Source organism: Mustelus asterias, chromosome 19 (assembly GCF_964213995.1).
Source record: "Mustelus asterias chromosome 19, sMusAst1.hap1.1, whole genome shotgun sequence".
NCBI lineage: Eukaryota > Metazoa > Chordata > Chondrichthyes > Carcharhiniformes > Triakidae > Mustelus > Mustelus asterias.
In genome coordinates this window covers 27640230-27658518 of record NC_135819.1, presented here as the reverse complement: position 1 = coordinate 27658518, position 18289 = coordinate 27640230, and the positions used below count along the sequence as shown (strand labels likewise).

Sequence of the window (18289 nt, the reverse complement as noted above, 5' to 3'; positions counted from 1 at the left end):
AAAAGAAAACAAAAAACTTCCCCACACTTCCCCAACTGTCACACTCTACTGCAGCCCGAGCAGCACTCCCTCACTGAGACACCAACTGTCACTCTCCACTGCAGCCCGAGCAGCACTCCCACAGTGAGATACCAACTGTCACTCTCCACTGCAGCCCGAGCAGCACTCCCACAGTGAGATACCAACTGTCACTCTCCACATCTCATGTGAGAACACCATCCACCAGGTACACGGTACATACTCTTGCAACTCGGCCAACGTTGTCTACCTGATACGCTGCAAGAAAGGATGTCCCGAGGCATGGTACATTGGGGAAACTATGCAGACGCTGCGACAACGGATGAATGAACACCGCTCGACAATCACCAGGCAAGACTGTTCACTTCCTGTTGGGGAGCACTTCAGCGGTCACGGGCATTCGGCCTCTGATATTCGGGTAAGCGTTCTCCAAGGCGGCCTTCGCGACACACAACAGCGCAGAGTCGCTGAGCAGAAACTGATAGCCAAGTTCCGCACACACGAGGACGGCCTCAACCGGGATATTGGGTTCATGTCACACTATTTGTAACTCCCACAGTTGCGTGGACCTGCAGAGTTTCACTGGCTGTCTTGTCTGGAGACAATACACATCTTTTTAGCCTGTCTTGATGCTCTCTCCACTCCCATTGTTTTGTTTCTTAAAGACTTGATTAGTTGTAAGTATTCGCATTCCAACCATTATTCATGTAAATTGAGTCTGTGTCTTTATAAGCTCTGTTTGTGAACAGAATTCCCACTCACCTGAAGAAGGGGCTTAGAGCTTCGAAAGCTTGTGTGGCTTTTGCTACCAAATAAACCTGTTGGACTTTAACCTGGTGTTGTTAAACTTCTTACTGTGTTTGCCCAAAGGAGGCAGAGAGTGGGTATAGATGGGTCTTTTTCTAAATGGAGGTCGGTCACCACTGGTGTGCCCCAGGGATCTATTCTGGGACTCTTGCTGTTTGTCATTTTCATAAATGACCTGGATGAGGAAGTGGAGGGATGGGTTGGTAAGTTTGCCGATGACACGAAGGTTGGTGGGGTTGTGGATAGTCTGGAGGGATGTCAGAAGTTACAGAGGGACATAGATAGGATGCAAGACTGGGCGGACAAGTGGCAGATGGACTTCAACCCAGATAAATGCGTAGTGGTCCATTTTGGCAGGTCAAATGGGATGAAGGAGTACAATATAAAGGGAAAGACTCGTAGTATGGTAGAGGATCAGAAGGACCTTGGGGTCCAGGTCCATAGGACTCTAAAATCAGCCCCGCAGGTGGAGGAGGTGGTTAAGAAGGCGTATGGTGTGCTGGCCTTTATCAATCGAGGGATTGCGTTTAGGAATCCGGGGATAATGATGCAGCTATATAAGACCCTCGTCAGACCCCACTTGGAGTACTGTGCTCAGTTCTGGTCGCCTCATTACAGGAAGGATGTGGAAAAGATTGAAAGGGTGCAGAGGAGATTTACAAGGATGTTGCCTGGATTGAATGGCATGCCTTATGAGGATAGGCTGAGGGAGCTCGGTCTTTTCTCCTTGGAGAGATGTCGGATGAGAGGAGACCTAATAGAGGTATATAAGATGTTGAGAGGCATAGATCGGGTGGACTCTCAGAGGCTTTTTCCCAGGGTGGAAATGGCTGCAACGAGAGGACATGGGTTTAAGGTGCCGGGGAGTAGGTAGAGGGGAAATGTTGGGGGGAAGTTTTTCACACAGAGGATGGTGGGCGAATGGAATTGGCTGCCGTCAGTGGTGGTGGAGGCAAACTCAATAGGGTATTTTAAGAGACTCCTGGATGAGTACATGGGACTTAATAGGATGGAGGGTGAGAGATAGGCCTAAAAGGTAGGGATATGTTTGGCACAACATGTGGGGCCGAAGGGCCTGTTTTGTGCAGTAGTTTTTCTATGTTTCTATGTCAGACAGCATCTTGTATAGAGAGAGTGAGAGAATAAAGCAAATGTTTCGATTTAGGCTGACCAATTGTTTCGAGTTAAGATGATCCTTCGAAATGTCCTGCTGAGATTTTCCAGCATTTTCTGTTATTATTCAATTGGTAATTAATAATAAAATCCATGTGAGTTAGTTTTGACCACTCACATAATCTCTGCCCATTTGCAACTTCCTGATCCCAACTGCACTTCCCTAATTTATTTGATAGATCATTCTTGAAGTTCTTGTGATTTTACTTCTTTTCGAGCAGGTTCTGTGTTTAATATATTTTTATTATCTAGTGTTTTTTTTATTTCTTTTGGTTTGATTATATGTGTTATCCATTTGTCCACCTTCGCTCAGCTCACTTTGAAACTAGGGGGTGTGATTCTCCCAAAAAATTTCGAAGTGTCAAGTTCGCGTAAAAACTGGAGTAAATCACCCTGGTTTTTTCAAAATGAATCTCCCGCACTCTGTGTGCTGCAGAGTGCACTAACTTAAATCAGTCCAAAAAGCTGGAGGCGGTGCCTATTCCCTCTGGAGAGGCTGGCAGCATCGTGCTGAGCGGGCCACTGCGCATGCGTCGATCTGTCATAGCGAAGATCAGCGCATGCGCAGTGGCCCTGCATTACTGCCCCCCGATTGCTGGCCAGCAAAATTGCATGACCCCCACATCGCTGGCCGTCTGAGTCCCCCCATGGCCTGACCACTGCCCCCCCACCCCCTGGACATGCCCAGGCCAGCGTTAACCCCAACCCCCCCCCCCCAGTCCGCCTCAATGTCCTCCCTCCACACAGTCCCGACCTCCCGATTTTTTTTTTCCCCACCACCACCAGCAGCTCTGACCTACTGTCCTCTCAGTCCCGACCCTGCCCCCAGCAGCCCTGATCCCCCAACCCGATGGCCAGTCCTGACCGCTGGCCTGGCAGCAGGACCCCACCCACTCCCACTGATCACCCCATCAGGTCCCATCCCTATTAGACCTCACCTCCTTGGCACTGTCCTGTGCCCAATAGGCAGTGCCAAGGTGCCCCCTTGTCCCTTGGGCAGTGGCAGGGGCTGTAGGCTGGCACTGTCAAGGTGGCAATGCCCAGGGAGCACCATCCCATGGCTCCCAAAGCTCTGGGGGCCTCTATTGTCCTCTCTTCACTCCAGCAGGGTCGGGCCACCAACTCCCCACAAGTGGGGAGCTATACTATACCCCGCTGGAGTGAACAGCTCCTGGTGGGGGGGAGATACTAGTGGGTCCAGAAATTTCAGTCCTGGGCCCACTAATGATATTGAAATTGTATATAAATGGCCATTTGCATACATTATGCAGCTCCGCGCTGATTTCTGGCATGGAGTTGACGATGCTGGAAATCCGGCACCTGGAGAATCGCGGAGGCCCTGGCGTCCAGCAGGGAGCCCACGAAACCGCCCCCTCGGCCTAGTTTCCTTTTAAAGGGACCTGTATTTCTAACATTGTCAATCCAGCATTGACTCAGTGGGATGGATGGACTCCTTCTGTGCAGTAAATGACTCTGAATTTCTATGTGTTTGCCTTTTGATCAGGGTCGTCTACATGTTTGACTGGAGCAGAATGTTTTCCCCCACTTGTTCTGATAAATATCCTTTACAGAGAGAATTTGATTTTAACATATCTGGTTGTAGTTAATTTGAAAACCTGCATCAAATCAAACTGAATATTTCTTCTGACTCCGCCACTCCTCCTCCTCCAGAAACAGCAGGTCGAGTGAGAAGATCAACAGAGCACAGTTGGGCTTAATTACCGTTCACTCAGCTTACACCCCCAGATAGTTTATATTTATCACATTGTGAAGTCCAAAGATACAACCAACGAGTGAAGAGGGAATTTTTTAGATCACCATGCTGTGTTAACTCAATGTTGTTACAATCTTTAAACATTTCTCTGCCTGGCTGATGTTCTGTGAGTAAAAAAAGCCAAAAAAAGAAATCTTTTTAAGAGTTTCCATCTCACTGAAGAGGCTACAAGCCAATCCACATCCAACCCCAGTCGGCCCCTGCCCTGGCAATGCTCGCTCCCCCAAGGCACCGTTCACCCTCTTGGTTCAGCACCCTTCCCAGACAGTGCTCACTTTAGGGCCTTAACTGGGATAAGAATGAGCTTCCTGCCTGAGGTGCTGCCCATCCAAGTGTTAAATTGCTGCGAGGTCCCAGAAGGAACCCCAATCTGTATGATAGCATGCTCCCCTGCCCATCCAGCCACCTCAGAGTCTGCCAAGGGTGTGAGGGAGCTAAAATTCTGTCCCACAGATCATTTTATCAACTTTGAGGTAAGCTAATTATCCTGAACCACTTCAATTGTTTGACAACAAAGCTGATCCACCAGTATTTAAACTGGTTTTTGTATTACGTTACTAGGTATTACAATGCTGGAAAGAGTATGACCTCGCTTTAGAAGTTGTGATTATTGGAAAGGAGGTTCTGTTTTCTGAAAATCAGGAAACTGCTGCAGAACAAAAGACCGGAGGAGCCGAGGATGAAGCTGAATCAATGCAGGTCTGAATTTAAATGTGATTTTTAAGAATAGCCATAGCTATGTCTTTTAAAGTGATGGGGCCAGATTTTTCTGAAGGTTGTGATGTGTGAATGATGGGTGCTGTTATTAATTAGACTAGCAACTTTGAGCAATGGGCAGAATGAGCATCTCCTGTGCAAAAAAATGATTTGATGACACTCAATAATACAATATAAAGTGAGAATCTCAAAAATTGCAGCTTCTTCCCCCAGCCCCCACCCAATTCCTGTGACCCGCACATTTACCATGGCTAATCCATCTAACTGACACATCTTTGGATACTAAGAATCCACCTAACCCGCACATCTTTGGAGTGTGGGAGGAAACCGGAGCACCCGGAGGAAGCCCACACAGGCACGGGAGAACGTACAAACTCCACACAGACAGGGACCCAAGCCAGGAATTGAACCTGGGTCCCTGTGCACTGTGAGGCAGCAGTGCTAACCACTGTGCCTACTATGCTACATAGTAAGAAGTCTAACAACACCAGGTTAAAGTCCAACAGGTTTATTTGGCAGCAAAAGTGGCTTTTGCTACCAAATAAACCTGTTGGACTTTAACCTGGTGTTGTTAGACTCCTTGCTGTGTTTACCCCAGTCCAACGCCGGCATCTCCACATCCTACTATGCTACCCATGGTTAGGGATCATTTGCAACTTCACTCCAAGGAGGCTAAGAGTAAGGGATGAATGGGTGCCCCTGGACCTTACTGCAACTTTGATATGTTATCTCAACCTGTGGCCTGGAACTCTGCTTTGATAATTTAGTATTGATTCTGGTGAAATGTCTAAAGCATTGAGAAAATCATGGCATTCATGATCCTTATGAGGTCAGTACACCTCCTTGAAAGCCTTAGCTTTGAAATTGATACCAATAAAGATTCATTGGAAGCTGAATCTCACAAGAGTACCAAGCAGATGCAATTTTTTAATCGCAGCATTCTGCTCACAAGAGTAATGACAAACATCTTCCTCTGTGTTCCCAACTAGTGCTCTAGAGGAAAATGGGTCCTAACCCTGAGCACATGCATAGCACTGGCCTGAAATTCCCCTGGATTTTCTAGTGAACATACATGATTGCAACAGAAAAGGACACAGCAGCATAAATACCAAGCAAAGGATTGCAAGCAAGTTTTCTCAAATAGAACCAGATGGAGATTGACCACAAAGTATCCTCATAGAAAACCATTTCCTGAGCTATTGTCAAGAGGTACCCTAGCATATTGATGAAAGCTTTTAATCTTTAGTTTTTCACATTCCAAGTGATATTGCGATTTTAATACTTGTTTGGGGAGCAGGGTTGATGGGTGCACGGGGTGTTGTTGTTACAGATTTGGTGATGGGGCTGCAGGCATTGCTTCAATCCATGTGATGAAATATGAACTGCTAGTGATAGAAGTAACGTTTGAGCTAGAACATAGAACATAGAACAGTACAGCACAGAACAGGCCCTTCGGCCCACGATGTTGTGCCGAGCTTTATCTGAAACCAAGATCAAGCTATCCCACTCCCTATCATCCTGGTGTGCTCCATGTGCCTATCCAATAACCGCTTAAATGTTTCTAAAGTGTCTGACTCCACTATCACTGCAGGCAGTCCATTCCACACCCCAACCACTCTCTGCGTAAAGAACCTACCTCTGATATCCGTCCTGTATCTCCCACCACGAACCCTATAGTTATGCCCCCTTGTAATAGCTCCATCCACCCGAGGAAATAGTCTTTGAACGTTCACTCTATCTATCCCCTTCATCATTTTATATACAGCTATGCATGACAATATCAAAAGAATCAAAAGTACTCCTTTGGGGGAGTACTCACTCAGATGGAACAAGTGAATAGCGTGCATGGCATTCCGAGCTATATCCATGTGAGATGGATATCTCTATGCCTCATGATACTCTGCAGCTCCTTGTCATGTATGAGCTTGATGCAGCATCCTAATTACTTGAGCTTGAAAAGGCCATTTATTCTGTAGAGGCACAGAAAGCGCCTGGAAAGGACAGAATAACAGCTGAGCAATTGAAATTAAGATCATTCCACCTGTTGCCATGTCTCTACTCCATCCTCTTCCTCTGTTGGAGAGAAGGCTCTGTCCCATATCTCAATCCTCAGCATCAATTGGAAGGCAGTTGCCAGAGTTAATCTAACAAGGCTTCATTCACTAGTCAACAGAATATTTACTATGTTGTACCTGTTAATTCTCAGGTACTTTCGACCAGTTTGCTTACTCCAAAGTTTTACCCTGGTGCCCTTATTTGCAAGATGGACAAAGGACAAACACAAGTAAAGGTTCAATAAGTTTGTTAATAATAACACTATTAACCCTTAAATTACCCACATAAAACAAGAGGATACCCCAGATTCAAGTGTACTACCCGCAAAGATGGTTTGGTTGGTTTAAACTGCAGGCTCGATTCTCTGAGTCCCTCTGGTCTGTCGTCACGAAGGTGAGTCTTGATGGCAGCTTCTTCCATCCTTCCTTCTCTGGTCAGTCTTCCGAATGTCAAGGTCGCCTCCCTCATCGAGTCTTCGCTGCTAGTGTATCTGAGATATGTACCTTTATCCCCCTGCCTGCTTGCCTTTCCAGAAACTTCTCTGACTTCCGGCCAATGAGATCCCAGGAAGGGGTTCCAATACGCAGTGAGTTTCTTGATGTCTGCCTGACAGGACACCAAGGTCCGCCCCCAGGTGATCATCTCCATGTAGTTGCTTACATGTAACCTGTTGTCAGATAAGGTAACTGCAGGAACTCTCGGTGACAGAAAGTCTGGCCCGATCGGCTTCTAACAATCGGCCGGTGCATTTCAATGGGGTGCAATGATCTCCTGCTGAGTATCAATAGAGTGCAATGACCTTTGATGAGTGATTGATGGGCCAGGCCCAGACATGCCTGTGTATTTGTACAATTGGCCTGACCGAGGTTTGACTGTGTTTGATTTTAATATGCCCAATTCTTTAATTTAGGATATCCAATTTAATCAGCCTTAAAACTAGGCCCTGATTATATTACCACATTCCCTCCTCTTGATCCAGTGAGCATCAGCGAACCGGATCACACAATTCTTACCAAACCATCTCAACAAGCAAGTCCCCCGAATCTGGGGTTGATGGTATCATCCCTAACCCATAATAGTACCAACAAATTTAAATGAAGTAAAATATTTTTTAAAAAAGAAACAATACATCAATCGGGTATATACAAAACAAAGCAATACACAATACAAAATGACAAGTGACTGTACATATTGAATATAGATGGGAGAGTATCAAGGCTCTTGATTGTAGAACATCTCTCGATGTCGGATGGCCCTTGCCGAGTCCAGGTTTTGCAGAAATACCTTCTTCCATCTGGCAAATTTAAATGTGAGGATGGTTAGGTACACTGCCATAAGTAGGATTCCTAATACGGCCAGGTGTGACAGAATGCGAACCCATGGGTGGATTTGGACATTTGAACCCCAATCCCAGAGGTCCTCCCACCATGTGGTGACTCTAATTTCACTAATGTTCTTTTTTATTTCCCCTGTTTGCTGCATCCCTTTGTCAAAGGCCTTGTGTGCTGTGATCAATTGTGTCCGAATTTGTTGAAGTTTCTCGGGTAGAAGTGTTATCTCAGTATCAAATTTTTCAAAATAGTCTCCAAGCTTTGTCTCAATTTCTCGCTAGCATTTATTAGTGTTTTCTCTCTTCTGTGTATGTCTACCATCTCAATTAATCCTATCCTAGCGGGAATCTGTGGTTTAATGCAACAGGTAGTGTTGTGGATGTTACAAATGGCTGCCCCATACTGGTAATTTTCTAGCGAGGTTGTAATACAATATTCTCCCTCCCCCCTGTAAGCCACCCGGGTGACATCCCTTTCCAAATTTCGAATTTCCAATGTACAATTTAGGTCAGTGGTTGTTCTGAATCCACACAGAGCATGTTCATTTTCATACACCGGATATGGGCACACAACCATTTTGTCTGTGGGTTCACATTTCTCCAGACTGGTGCCTATGAGCTTCCCTCCTTTCTCAGCCACATACAGTAGAGTCCCCTGGTATCCCATCCACATCCCTCCTTTAACGATCCCTATATTTTTGGCTTCAAAAAGTCTCAACCCGACTTTATCTTTTAATATTACTGAGATCCTAGTGTAGTCCCCGGGGTTCCTCTACAACTATCGTTAGACCAGACCTTTGTCAGTTGCCATAATTGGCAGTTAGTGACATTGGGGTATCTTTTTCCCCGGTACAGGTGTTCAATCTGTTCATCACTGATCCAGGACGGAACTTTCCCCCTGCCAACCTGGTCGAGATTCTCTCTTAACTGCTCGACCATCCATTGCCCATAGATGCTACATAGAGTTCTGTTCTGTTGCCTGGCATCATCCTCCACTCTCCCTTGGGCGATCTGATTAATAGTTTGGGCATGTCCTTCTAGTACAGTAACCATAAGGCCTTGTTCTCAGCCAAATCTCCCTCGGCATCTTGCCGAGCATTTTCATTTAAACTGTCCAAGGTCTGTTTAACTTGTCGGGTTAGGACTCTGAGCTTATTATCCAAATCAGCCAGATCCAGTGCGTTAATGGTGGATACCCCCACTCCGTACGCAGTTGCCAGATCATTCAGGATTTCCCTCTTGCGCCCCTTTGATCTGGGCATCTCTTCCCCCGCGTGTGTCCCAGTCTTTCGGCTTAGCAGCCTCTGGGTCAAGTGGAGGTACAACTTTCTAAGTGGGGAGCGACAGCAGTCTGGTAAGTGTGTTCCGGCTAAGCCTACCACTACTGGTACCAATTCGTAGTGTGTGTTGTCGAATAATATTTTCCCTGTATGTTTTAGTATCAACCCATTTTGGGGCTCTGGGGTCATTTCGGGACAAGTGGGGATGAGTGTGCTAACAGTTGGTCTTAACCCATTCTTAATTTCATAGTATATATATTCGTTCTGAATAACCTTACCGGGGCACTTCTCTCCTAATTCCAGCCCTTTTTCTGGGCCATGGGCGAGACAGGCTAGCTCCATGCACCATGGTTAGTGTATGCCCACCAATCACTAGTGAGGGTCATCCTTAGGGAGCAGTAATCAGAGCTCCCATTATATTTCCTGTACACCTCTCTTTGGTTATTACACCCATAGGTGATACTTTTATTGGGGGGGTACCCATCGGATGCCATCCTCACATTTGCCTGCATCTGGTGGGGTGAACCACATATATCCGAGGTATCGTAGGCTGATCTTCTGGTCTTTGGTTGATGTGGTGTCTGTGGTTCGGTCTGAGACGAGGAGTCCCAGATAGCAGAGAAGTATGTAATTCATTCTGGGGGAGATCAAGGTAACACCTGTTAATTCTTATTCATACCTGATCCTCTTTTCTTTTTCTTTACAAGAATGTCGTATGACTCCCCCCTTTTTTAAAAAAAAAACAAGAAATAAGTAAATGAATAATAAAGACCCAATAGTGTCATACAAGGGGTTGGTTGGCAATCAGTATTAATTGGGGTTGAGTGGGGTAAGAAGTTTGCAGAGCGTGAAAATAAAATGTTGGGTATGTGGCATGTGTCCTTGTTGTTGGAGGACTATGGCACAGTATAACAATAGATTCTTCATCCCACAACCAAACTGTGGTGTGTTGGAAGATTATGGCGCAGTATAATGTGGGCAGATAAGAAGCCCTTTTCAATTGGGTGATGCGGGAGTGGACGGATAAAGCTATTTACAACCTGGACTGTGATGTCCTGATTCTTTCTTAGTGGAGGGAACCTATGTGGGCGGGCTTTGGCTGCCAGGTACCCACTGCATTACCACCTCTGGTAGTGAGCGCCGGGTCAAACGGCTCTGAGAGTCCCAGTACCAGGGGCGCCATAGGGGGTAAGGTTTACGGGTGCCCCATCCTTTTCGTCGGGGTCCCCTGGGCCAGGGTTTTATTCCTGAAGCCCTGTAAATTGGGGTGGGAACTGAGGGTGCGTGTGCTGGTCCTGGGGGTACAGGGTGTGGGTTATAATGGCTTGTCAGGACGGTCCTTTGAGAGGCATGGGTCGGGGTCCATCATTGGGGAACCGCTGAGATGGTCGTGTGGGGTAGTTGCGTGGTGCCCTACAGTCCTGGGCAAAATGGTTGGGTTGCCCGCAGGTATAACACTGTGCTTGTGGGTGTGGTTCTCTGGGCTCGGCTTTGTAGTTCCCAGTGTCGGGGGTTGGGCCTATGTCCTGTGCGGCTTTGTGGTTCCCTGTGTCGGCGATCAGCAAGCGTGTATGGGTGTGCGGGGTTTGTGGTCCCCTGAAATTTGGTGGTGCCCTACAGTCCCGGGCAAAATGGTTGGGATGCCCACAGTTATAACACTGTGCTTGTAGGGGTGGATATCTGGGGTTGGTTTTATCTTGTTCCCTGTACCTGGGGTTGGGAATATATTGGGGTTCTGCACGGGCTGCGGTTTTCTGTATCGATGATTGGCAGAGGTATATGAGGGTGGATGCCCTGAGTTTTCCTGTCCCGTTTCCACCTCCCCCTTCGTTACGCCAAACCGGGACTGGGTCTGTGTGGATCGGGTTCATCTTTCCATGTTTTGTGGGCTTGGGGGTATCTGTTTGTCTGACTTCCCGTTCCCCCACGCGAGTCATTTTGCGGATCGCCCAGGCTTCTGTGTGTGTATTATCATCGGGGTCAAAATTCTCACAGGCTTTCCGACTCCCCTCGGTGGCGTGTGCTATCAGGGTCCGGATTCATGTGGACCAGTGACGTTCGTTTAATTGGACTCGATTTAATTGGCCGAAAACTGCAACAAATTGGTTCCATAGTCGGCCAGCATAGGCTGTCGGGTGCTCCCCTCGCTTTTGTTGGCAGTTGTTTAAGGCTTGTACCGGGTCATCCTTGTTGTAGCCTATGGCGGCCAGAACGGCTGCCTTCATTTCTGGTAGGGTTCCCCCAGCCACATTCTGGGGTTCGGGTAGGGCGGAACGGATGGCAGGACTTAAACATAACAGAATAAGTTTAACCTCTTCTGCCTCGTCTAGGCCATTTAAAACACGATATTGGGTGACCTGGTCAAAGAGAGCATGTGGATCCCTGGAGGGTTCAAATACTCCAATCGCTTTAGCTATGTCAGTGAGCTGTGTCATGGTGTATGGAGTTACATAAGTCACGTTGTGGTTCTGTCCGTCCTGTCGTTGGGTGGTGACCGGATTCATCGGTACAGGAACCGGATTAGTGACTGGGCTTATTGGGATGATAATGGGACTGGGAGCTGAGACTGAGTTTTCCGAGATGGGGGCTGGATTAGGTGATGCCATTGGTTCCAATACTGGGAAAGGAGGTGGGGGTCTCCTGTCGGCAGTGACACTAGCTGTTGCATAATGGCAGGCATCCTCTTCTAAATCCCCCCACTCTACCCCTGGGTCACTATCCCTGGTTTTGGTGGTGTATGCACACATTACCCCCCTTTTTATGGCTAGTTGTGATTTTAAATCTTTAATTTCGCGCAGGCATTTGGAGTGGTCTGTTGCGTGGGCTGTATTTGCTTTTCCTGCTTGGTGCAAAACTTTTACTGCAGCCTGCAGGTCGCTGCATTTACGTTTAACTTCCTCTACCTGTTGCAGCGCAGCCTCTCTCTCACGGACAGCACGCTGTGCCTTTTTGTAGGCTTTATCACATTGAGCCTGGAATTGGCTCATGTGTATCATACTAATCTGGTTCCTTTCCTCTCGTGTGACTACCTCTGCTTCCAATTGTATGCGCGTGGTAGCACTCATTAAGTCCTGCTTTAGTTGGGTTACCTGGGCTTCTCTGTCCCGTTTAACCTGGATAATCTCTGCTTCTTTACCAAGAAGCTGTTCGAGACAACTAGCAATCGCATTCGCCTTCCTAAGCTTGGGAGCCCTTTTACCCACTTCCTAATGGGCACGACTCCAACAATTCTCTCCCTCGGATCCCAGATCTGGTTTTGGGGCATCACCCCACTGCACCCATTTGGGCCACTCATGGTTCAAATATAAACGGAAGACTTCCTCCCATTCGTCATGACTGGCCATAATTATTTCCTTTTAGGATTCGTCACGTGGGTATGGGTAAGGGATCGGGGTAGGGGTCCGGTTTTCACTAAATTCTCTCCTGTAGATTTTACCCAAATTCCCTTGACTATCCTAGTTCTAACTAAACAGTTTGTCCACCTTGTGTTACAGACACCGGGTTTATGGCCCAATTTACTGGTCGAATCTGTATTCGTCCTTCACTCACTTAAGACTGGCCGTCACGTGGGGCAGCTGCCCTCTTAATTCAGGCTCAGACGGAGTGTTGGAGAATACCGGGTTGAAGGTTCGACTTCGGAGCAACGTATCACTTCTTATCGAAGGACCGTCTGGGGTGCCAAATGTTGTACCTGTTAATTCTCAGATACTTTCGACCGGTTTGCTTACTCCAAGGTTTTACCCCGGTGCCCTTATTTGCAAGATGGACAAAGGACAAACACAAGTAAAGGTTCAAGAAGTTTATTAATAATAACACTATTAACCCTTAAATTACCCAAATAAAACAAGAAGATACCCCAGATTCAAGTGTACTACCCGCAAAGATGGTTTGGTTGGTTTAAACTGCAGGCTCGATTCTCTGAGTCCCTCGGGTCTGTCGTCACGAAGGTGAGTCTCGATAGCAGCTTTTTCCTTCCTTCCTTCTCTGGTCAGTCTTCCGGATGGTCAAGGTCACCTCCCTCATCGAGTCTTCGCTGCTGGTGTGTCTGAGATGTGTACCTTTATCCCCCTGCCTGCTTGCCTTTCCAGAAACTTCTCTGGCTTCCGGCCAATGAGGTCCCAGGAAGAGGTTCCAATACTCAGTGGGTTTCTTGATGTCTGCCTGACAGGATACCAGAGTCCGCCCCCAGGTGTCCATCTTCATGCAGTTGCTTACATGTAACCTGTTGTCAGATAAGGTAACTGCAGGCACTCTTGGTGACAGAAAGTCTGGCCCAATCTGGGCTTGTAACTATAGGCCGGTGCATTTCAATGGGGTGCAATGATCTCCTATTCCTTTAGCAATAAATGGCAAGATTCCATTTGCCTTCCTTATTACCTGCTGTAACGGTAGACTAGTTTTTTGTGATTCATGCACAAGAACACCCAGATTCCTCTGCATTGAAACATTACAAAGTTTCTCTCCATTTAGACTCTGCCAATCATACCATTCTTTGCTCGGTGTCCTGTTATCGCCTCCTTTATTCTAGATTCTAGCATTTCCCCCTACTCTCGATGTCAGGCTAATGGATCTGCAGTTTCTTGTTTTCGCTCTCCCTCTTTTTTTAAATAGTGCGGGTTACATCAACCCTAACCATAAGAATCATAAGAACTAGGAGCAAGAGTTGGCAATTCAGCCCCTCGAGCCTGCTCTGTCATTTCATACGGTCATGGCTGATCGCATCTCGGCCTCAACTCCACTTTCCTGTCCGTTCATCACAGCCCTTCCTATCAAAATGGATAACCTCACACTTATCCATATTAAACACCATTTGCCAAATTTTGCACATTCACTTAACCTATCCATATCCACTTGTAAATTTCTTATTCCATTATCGCAACTTACTATCTCACCTATTTTAGTGTCATCTGCAATTTGGCTCTGGTACCTTCTATCCCTGCATTCAGGTCAATGCCTGCATATAGATTGTAAATATTTGGGGCCCAAAGACCAAAACCTGTGGCACCCCATGAGTTACATCTTGCCATCTACCACCTTCCAGTCTGCAGGAAGCATGCCAGAGACTATGGAATTTTGAAAGATGACCACCAATGAATAAGGAAACGGCAGAGAAACTAAACAAACAATTTGTGTCTGTCTTCATGGAGGAAAATACTTAAAACCTCCCAGAAATAATGGAGTATCAAGGAACGAGTGTAAATGAAGAAGTACAAGATATTAATGTCAGGAGAAGGTACTAGGGAAATTAATGGGGCTAATCTAAAAGCAGTTGTGGGAAATCTCTTACAATTCATAATAAAGATAAAATAGCGAACATTTAGAGATGCATGGACTACACTCCATATTCAAAGTATAATTGTTAGTTTTATGTTTGTGAATATAACTTCTTTAACATGGTGATCAAGAAGGTAAATGGGACGTTGGCCTATATCGCAAGGGGGATAGAATATAAAAGCAGAGATGTCTTGCTGCATCTGTACAGGGCATTGGTGAGGCCGCAGCTGGAATACTGTGTGCAGTATTGGTCCCCTTATTTGCGGAAGGATATATTGGCCTTGGAGGGAGTGCAGAGAAGGTTCACCAGGTTGATACCAGAGATGAGGGGTGTTGATTATGAGGAGAGACTGAGCAGATTGGGTTTGTATTCGTTGGAATTTAGAAGGCTGAGGGGGGATCTTATAGAGACCTATAAGATAATGAAGGGGCTGGATAGGGTAGAGATGGAGAGATTCTTTCCACTTAGAAAGGAAACTAGAACTAGAGGGCACAGCCTCAAAATAAAGGGGGGTCAGTTTCGGACAGAGTTGAGGAGGAACTTCTACTCTCAGAGGGTGGTGAATCTCTGGAATTCTCTGCCCACTGAAGTGGTGGAGGCTGCCTCGTTGAATGTGTTTAAATCACGGATAGATGGATTCCTGATCGGTGAGGGAATTAGGGGTTATAGGGATCAGGCGGGTAAGTGGAACTGATCCACTTCAGATCAGCCATGATCTTATTGAATGGCGGGGCAGGCTCGAGGGGCTAGATGGCCTACTCCTGCTCCTATTTCTTATGTTCTTATGTTCTTATGTTAACATGTCACATAATGTCAACCTGTTTAGAAATACTGTAAGAAGTTTAACAACACCAGGTTAAAGTCCCTGTCTGTGTCGATATGCGCAATCTTCTTGGAGATCCTCTCCACTTGGAGCTGGCAGTTTGCGGTGTCAATGGTAGTCATGATGTGGAGATGCTGGCGTTGGACTGGGGTAAACACAGTAAGAAATTTAACAACACCAGGTTAAAGTCCTTATAAAGTTGTTAAACTTCTTACTGTGTTTACCCCAGTCCAACGCCGGCATCTCTGCATTTAGAAATACTGTGCCAGAATCTGCCAAATACACTGGAGATGTCCCAAAGCAATGACAAATATAGCACACTATGTCAGAGCAGAATTCCAAAGGTCCATAATTCAGGCAACAAAATCATTGGTGCAGTTACTATACTGATCGAATACCATAGTTGATTAGTGGATAAAAAGGCAAGCTATGAGTATAAAGTTAAGAAAAATTATTCTCTTAATTCTAGAATTAAGTGTGTGGAGGTGCATGAGTGGATGGATGGTATTGTTGTGGAATTATTTGAGAGTGTTAAAGATAATAATCGTGCATGCAAGAGTTTTTTTCATTGAAATAACAGATTTGAATATAAACAGAATAAATGGCAATCTGACTTTTTTCCAAATATTCTCACTTTGTTTTTTTTAGAACAAATGGGAAACCACCATTAACCAAGAGAAATTAGCAATTGAGAACTCTATGAACGTGAAGAAAATTGATGAAGTTCTGGCTGGTCTGAATGATGACGGTAAAAAATTTTGTGCAAGGTTTTGTTAGTACATTTTAGCAAAGTATGATGTCTTTTGACAGCTTTTGTTCTTAATTTGTCACAAAGCTGTGCAGTTATCCCTCATTCAATATTAATGTGCTCCTAAAACCTGGTGTGCTGAAAGAAATCATGCAAAACGAAAATCACTTTCCCATAAGGAAACATATAGTAAATGTGGGTTATGTTCATAACCTGTAATTTTTACCGTAAAAATATATTGGCTGACTTGAATCTTACTGGCACAAAATCCTCTTACGATTCTTACCAACTAACAACCTTTACAAAAGTACTATTCTATCTACTTCCCGCTGTCCATTTCCTGCCACCTGCACGCTGCTGCCCTCCTTACCCCTTGCGGCTTCTTTCTCCCTCCTATGTTTGCTTCCCTCTCCCGACATTCTCGTCACCTCTCACCACTTACCTCTCCTGTACCCTCACCGCCTCCCTCCCACCACCTCGCTTGCACCCTCCCAATCACTCCTTTGACTTCCCTCTCCTGAGCTATCACTCACAGCACAGTGGCGCAGTGGTTAGCGTGGCTACCTCACAGCGCTAGGGACCCGGGTTCAATTCCAGCCTCAGGTCTCTGTCTGTGTGGAGTTTGCACATTCTCCCCGTGTCTGCATGGGTTTCCTCCGGTTTCCTCCCACAGTCCAAAAGTTAGGTTGATTGGCTATGCAAAATTGCCCTTTAGCGTCAGGGGGACTAACGGGATAAATATGAGGGGTTACGGGGATGTTGGTGCAGGCTTGATGGGCTGAATGGCCTCTTTCTTCACTGTCAGGATTTTATGATTCTATGATTATTAAATGTAGTCATTATCACATTGCTGCTTGTGGAATCTAGCTGTGGATAAATTTGCTGCCATATTTTCTACATATCAAAGACCATTTAATTAACTGTAAACCTCTTTGGACAACTGGAGTTTAAAAAAATATTATTCTTTATCCCTTTAGATGCAATTTATTCATCATGGTCCTTTTACATTTGCACATTTCATTAATTAATTCATCTACGACTTGACAACTTTTCATTTTTATAACTATAATGAACTCCTAAATTTGTGACATGTTTCTTGTTCATTTTAAATTATTTTTCCATGGCAAACAGGGACTTGGACTGGAAATGAAGCTGCGATTTACACAACCATCTTATTTGCACCAATAAATGCTGCTTACACTGCAGGTAGAACATTTAATCTTTTTGGCACTTCAAATAATACAATAATATTTGAACATTACATGGTAAATTTTCATTGTGTATATCTCTGACAATCATGCCCATTGGGAACCTCCATGACTGACCCCAAGGGGTTGGGCTGGGGGTTGTTCCAAATTTGTGGCACAGTCCATGCACATGGTGGCTACCCACAATCAGCCAACAATCCTGAGAGTGGGTGAAAAATCAGAGCAAGTGATGATGTATTAAAAGGGCATTGAATCAAATTAGTAAGGTGATCCTGTTAATCTCTGAGGCAACAATGCAGCCACACGTAAGATATTTGGTGGGATTTTATGGCCTCACTCGTCCTGAAACTGTAAAATCTCGCCCGAGGTCGATGGACCTTCCCATGCCCCTCCCCACTCTGATTCCTGTGGCAAGCAGGCCGGTGAAATTCCGGCCACTGTGTGAAGTTTTGGTCACTGCAGTTCAAAAAGGATGGGTGGAATCTTGTGCTCTCACCTGTGACATGTTTGCGTGATAGAGGAAATTTAATCCAGTGGGAAGGTAGCAAGTGGGGAAGCCACTACCTTCCCACCTCCACCCCAATTAAGTCCATGACGGAAGAGTCTGAGATGGGTTGAAAAGAATAATTCTGTGAGTATGACCAGGTAAGGCATTGATATGAGTGATTGACTGGGGCAGCACGGTGGCATAGTGGTTAGCACTGCTGCCTCACAGCACCAGGGACCTGGGTTTGGGTCACTGTCTGTGCGGAGTCTGCATGTGTTTCCTCCGGGTGCTCCAGCTTCTTCCCAAACTCCAAAAATGTGCGGGTTAGATGGATTGGCCATGCTGAATTGCCCTTTAGTGTCAGGGGGACTAGCAGAATAAATACGTGAAGTTAAGGGAATTGAGCCTGTTAGGGATTGTTGTTGGTGCAGGCTTGATGGGCCAAATGGCCTCCTTCTGTACTGCAGGGATTCTATCTATGGGTCAGCTCACCCAATCTTTGCACAAATCTCCAGTTGTTAATGAGGAAGACTTTGCAGGCTTAACTGGGCTTGATGGGCCTTTGTTGCGTCTGAATCCAACAGAAATATCTTG

The 18289-nt window shown here is 45.9% G+C and overlaps 1 protein-coding gene across 1 annotated transcript in view; it reads left to right on the top strand.

Moving 5' to 3' along the window:
- The window catches only part of cfap54 (cilia and flagella associated 54), a 211481-nt gene that overhangs the window by 166718 nt on the left and 26474 nt on the right, over window positions 1-18289 (top strand). The window contains exons 28-30 of the mRNA XM_078234599.1: window positions 4334-4471; window positions 15901-16000; window positions 17132-17206. Coding sequence (XP_078090725.1) covers window positions 4334-4471; window positions 15901-16000; window positions 17132-17206 — 313 coding nt within the window. The remainder of the gene's footprint in view (window positions 1-4333; window positions 4472-15900; window positions 16001-17131; window positions 17207-18289) is intronic.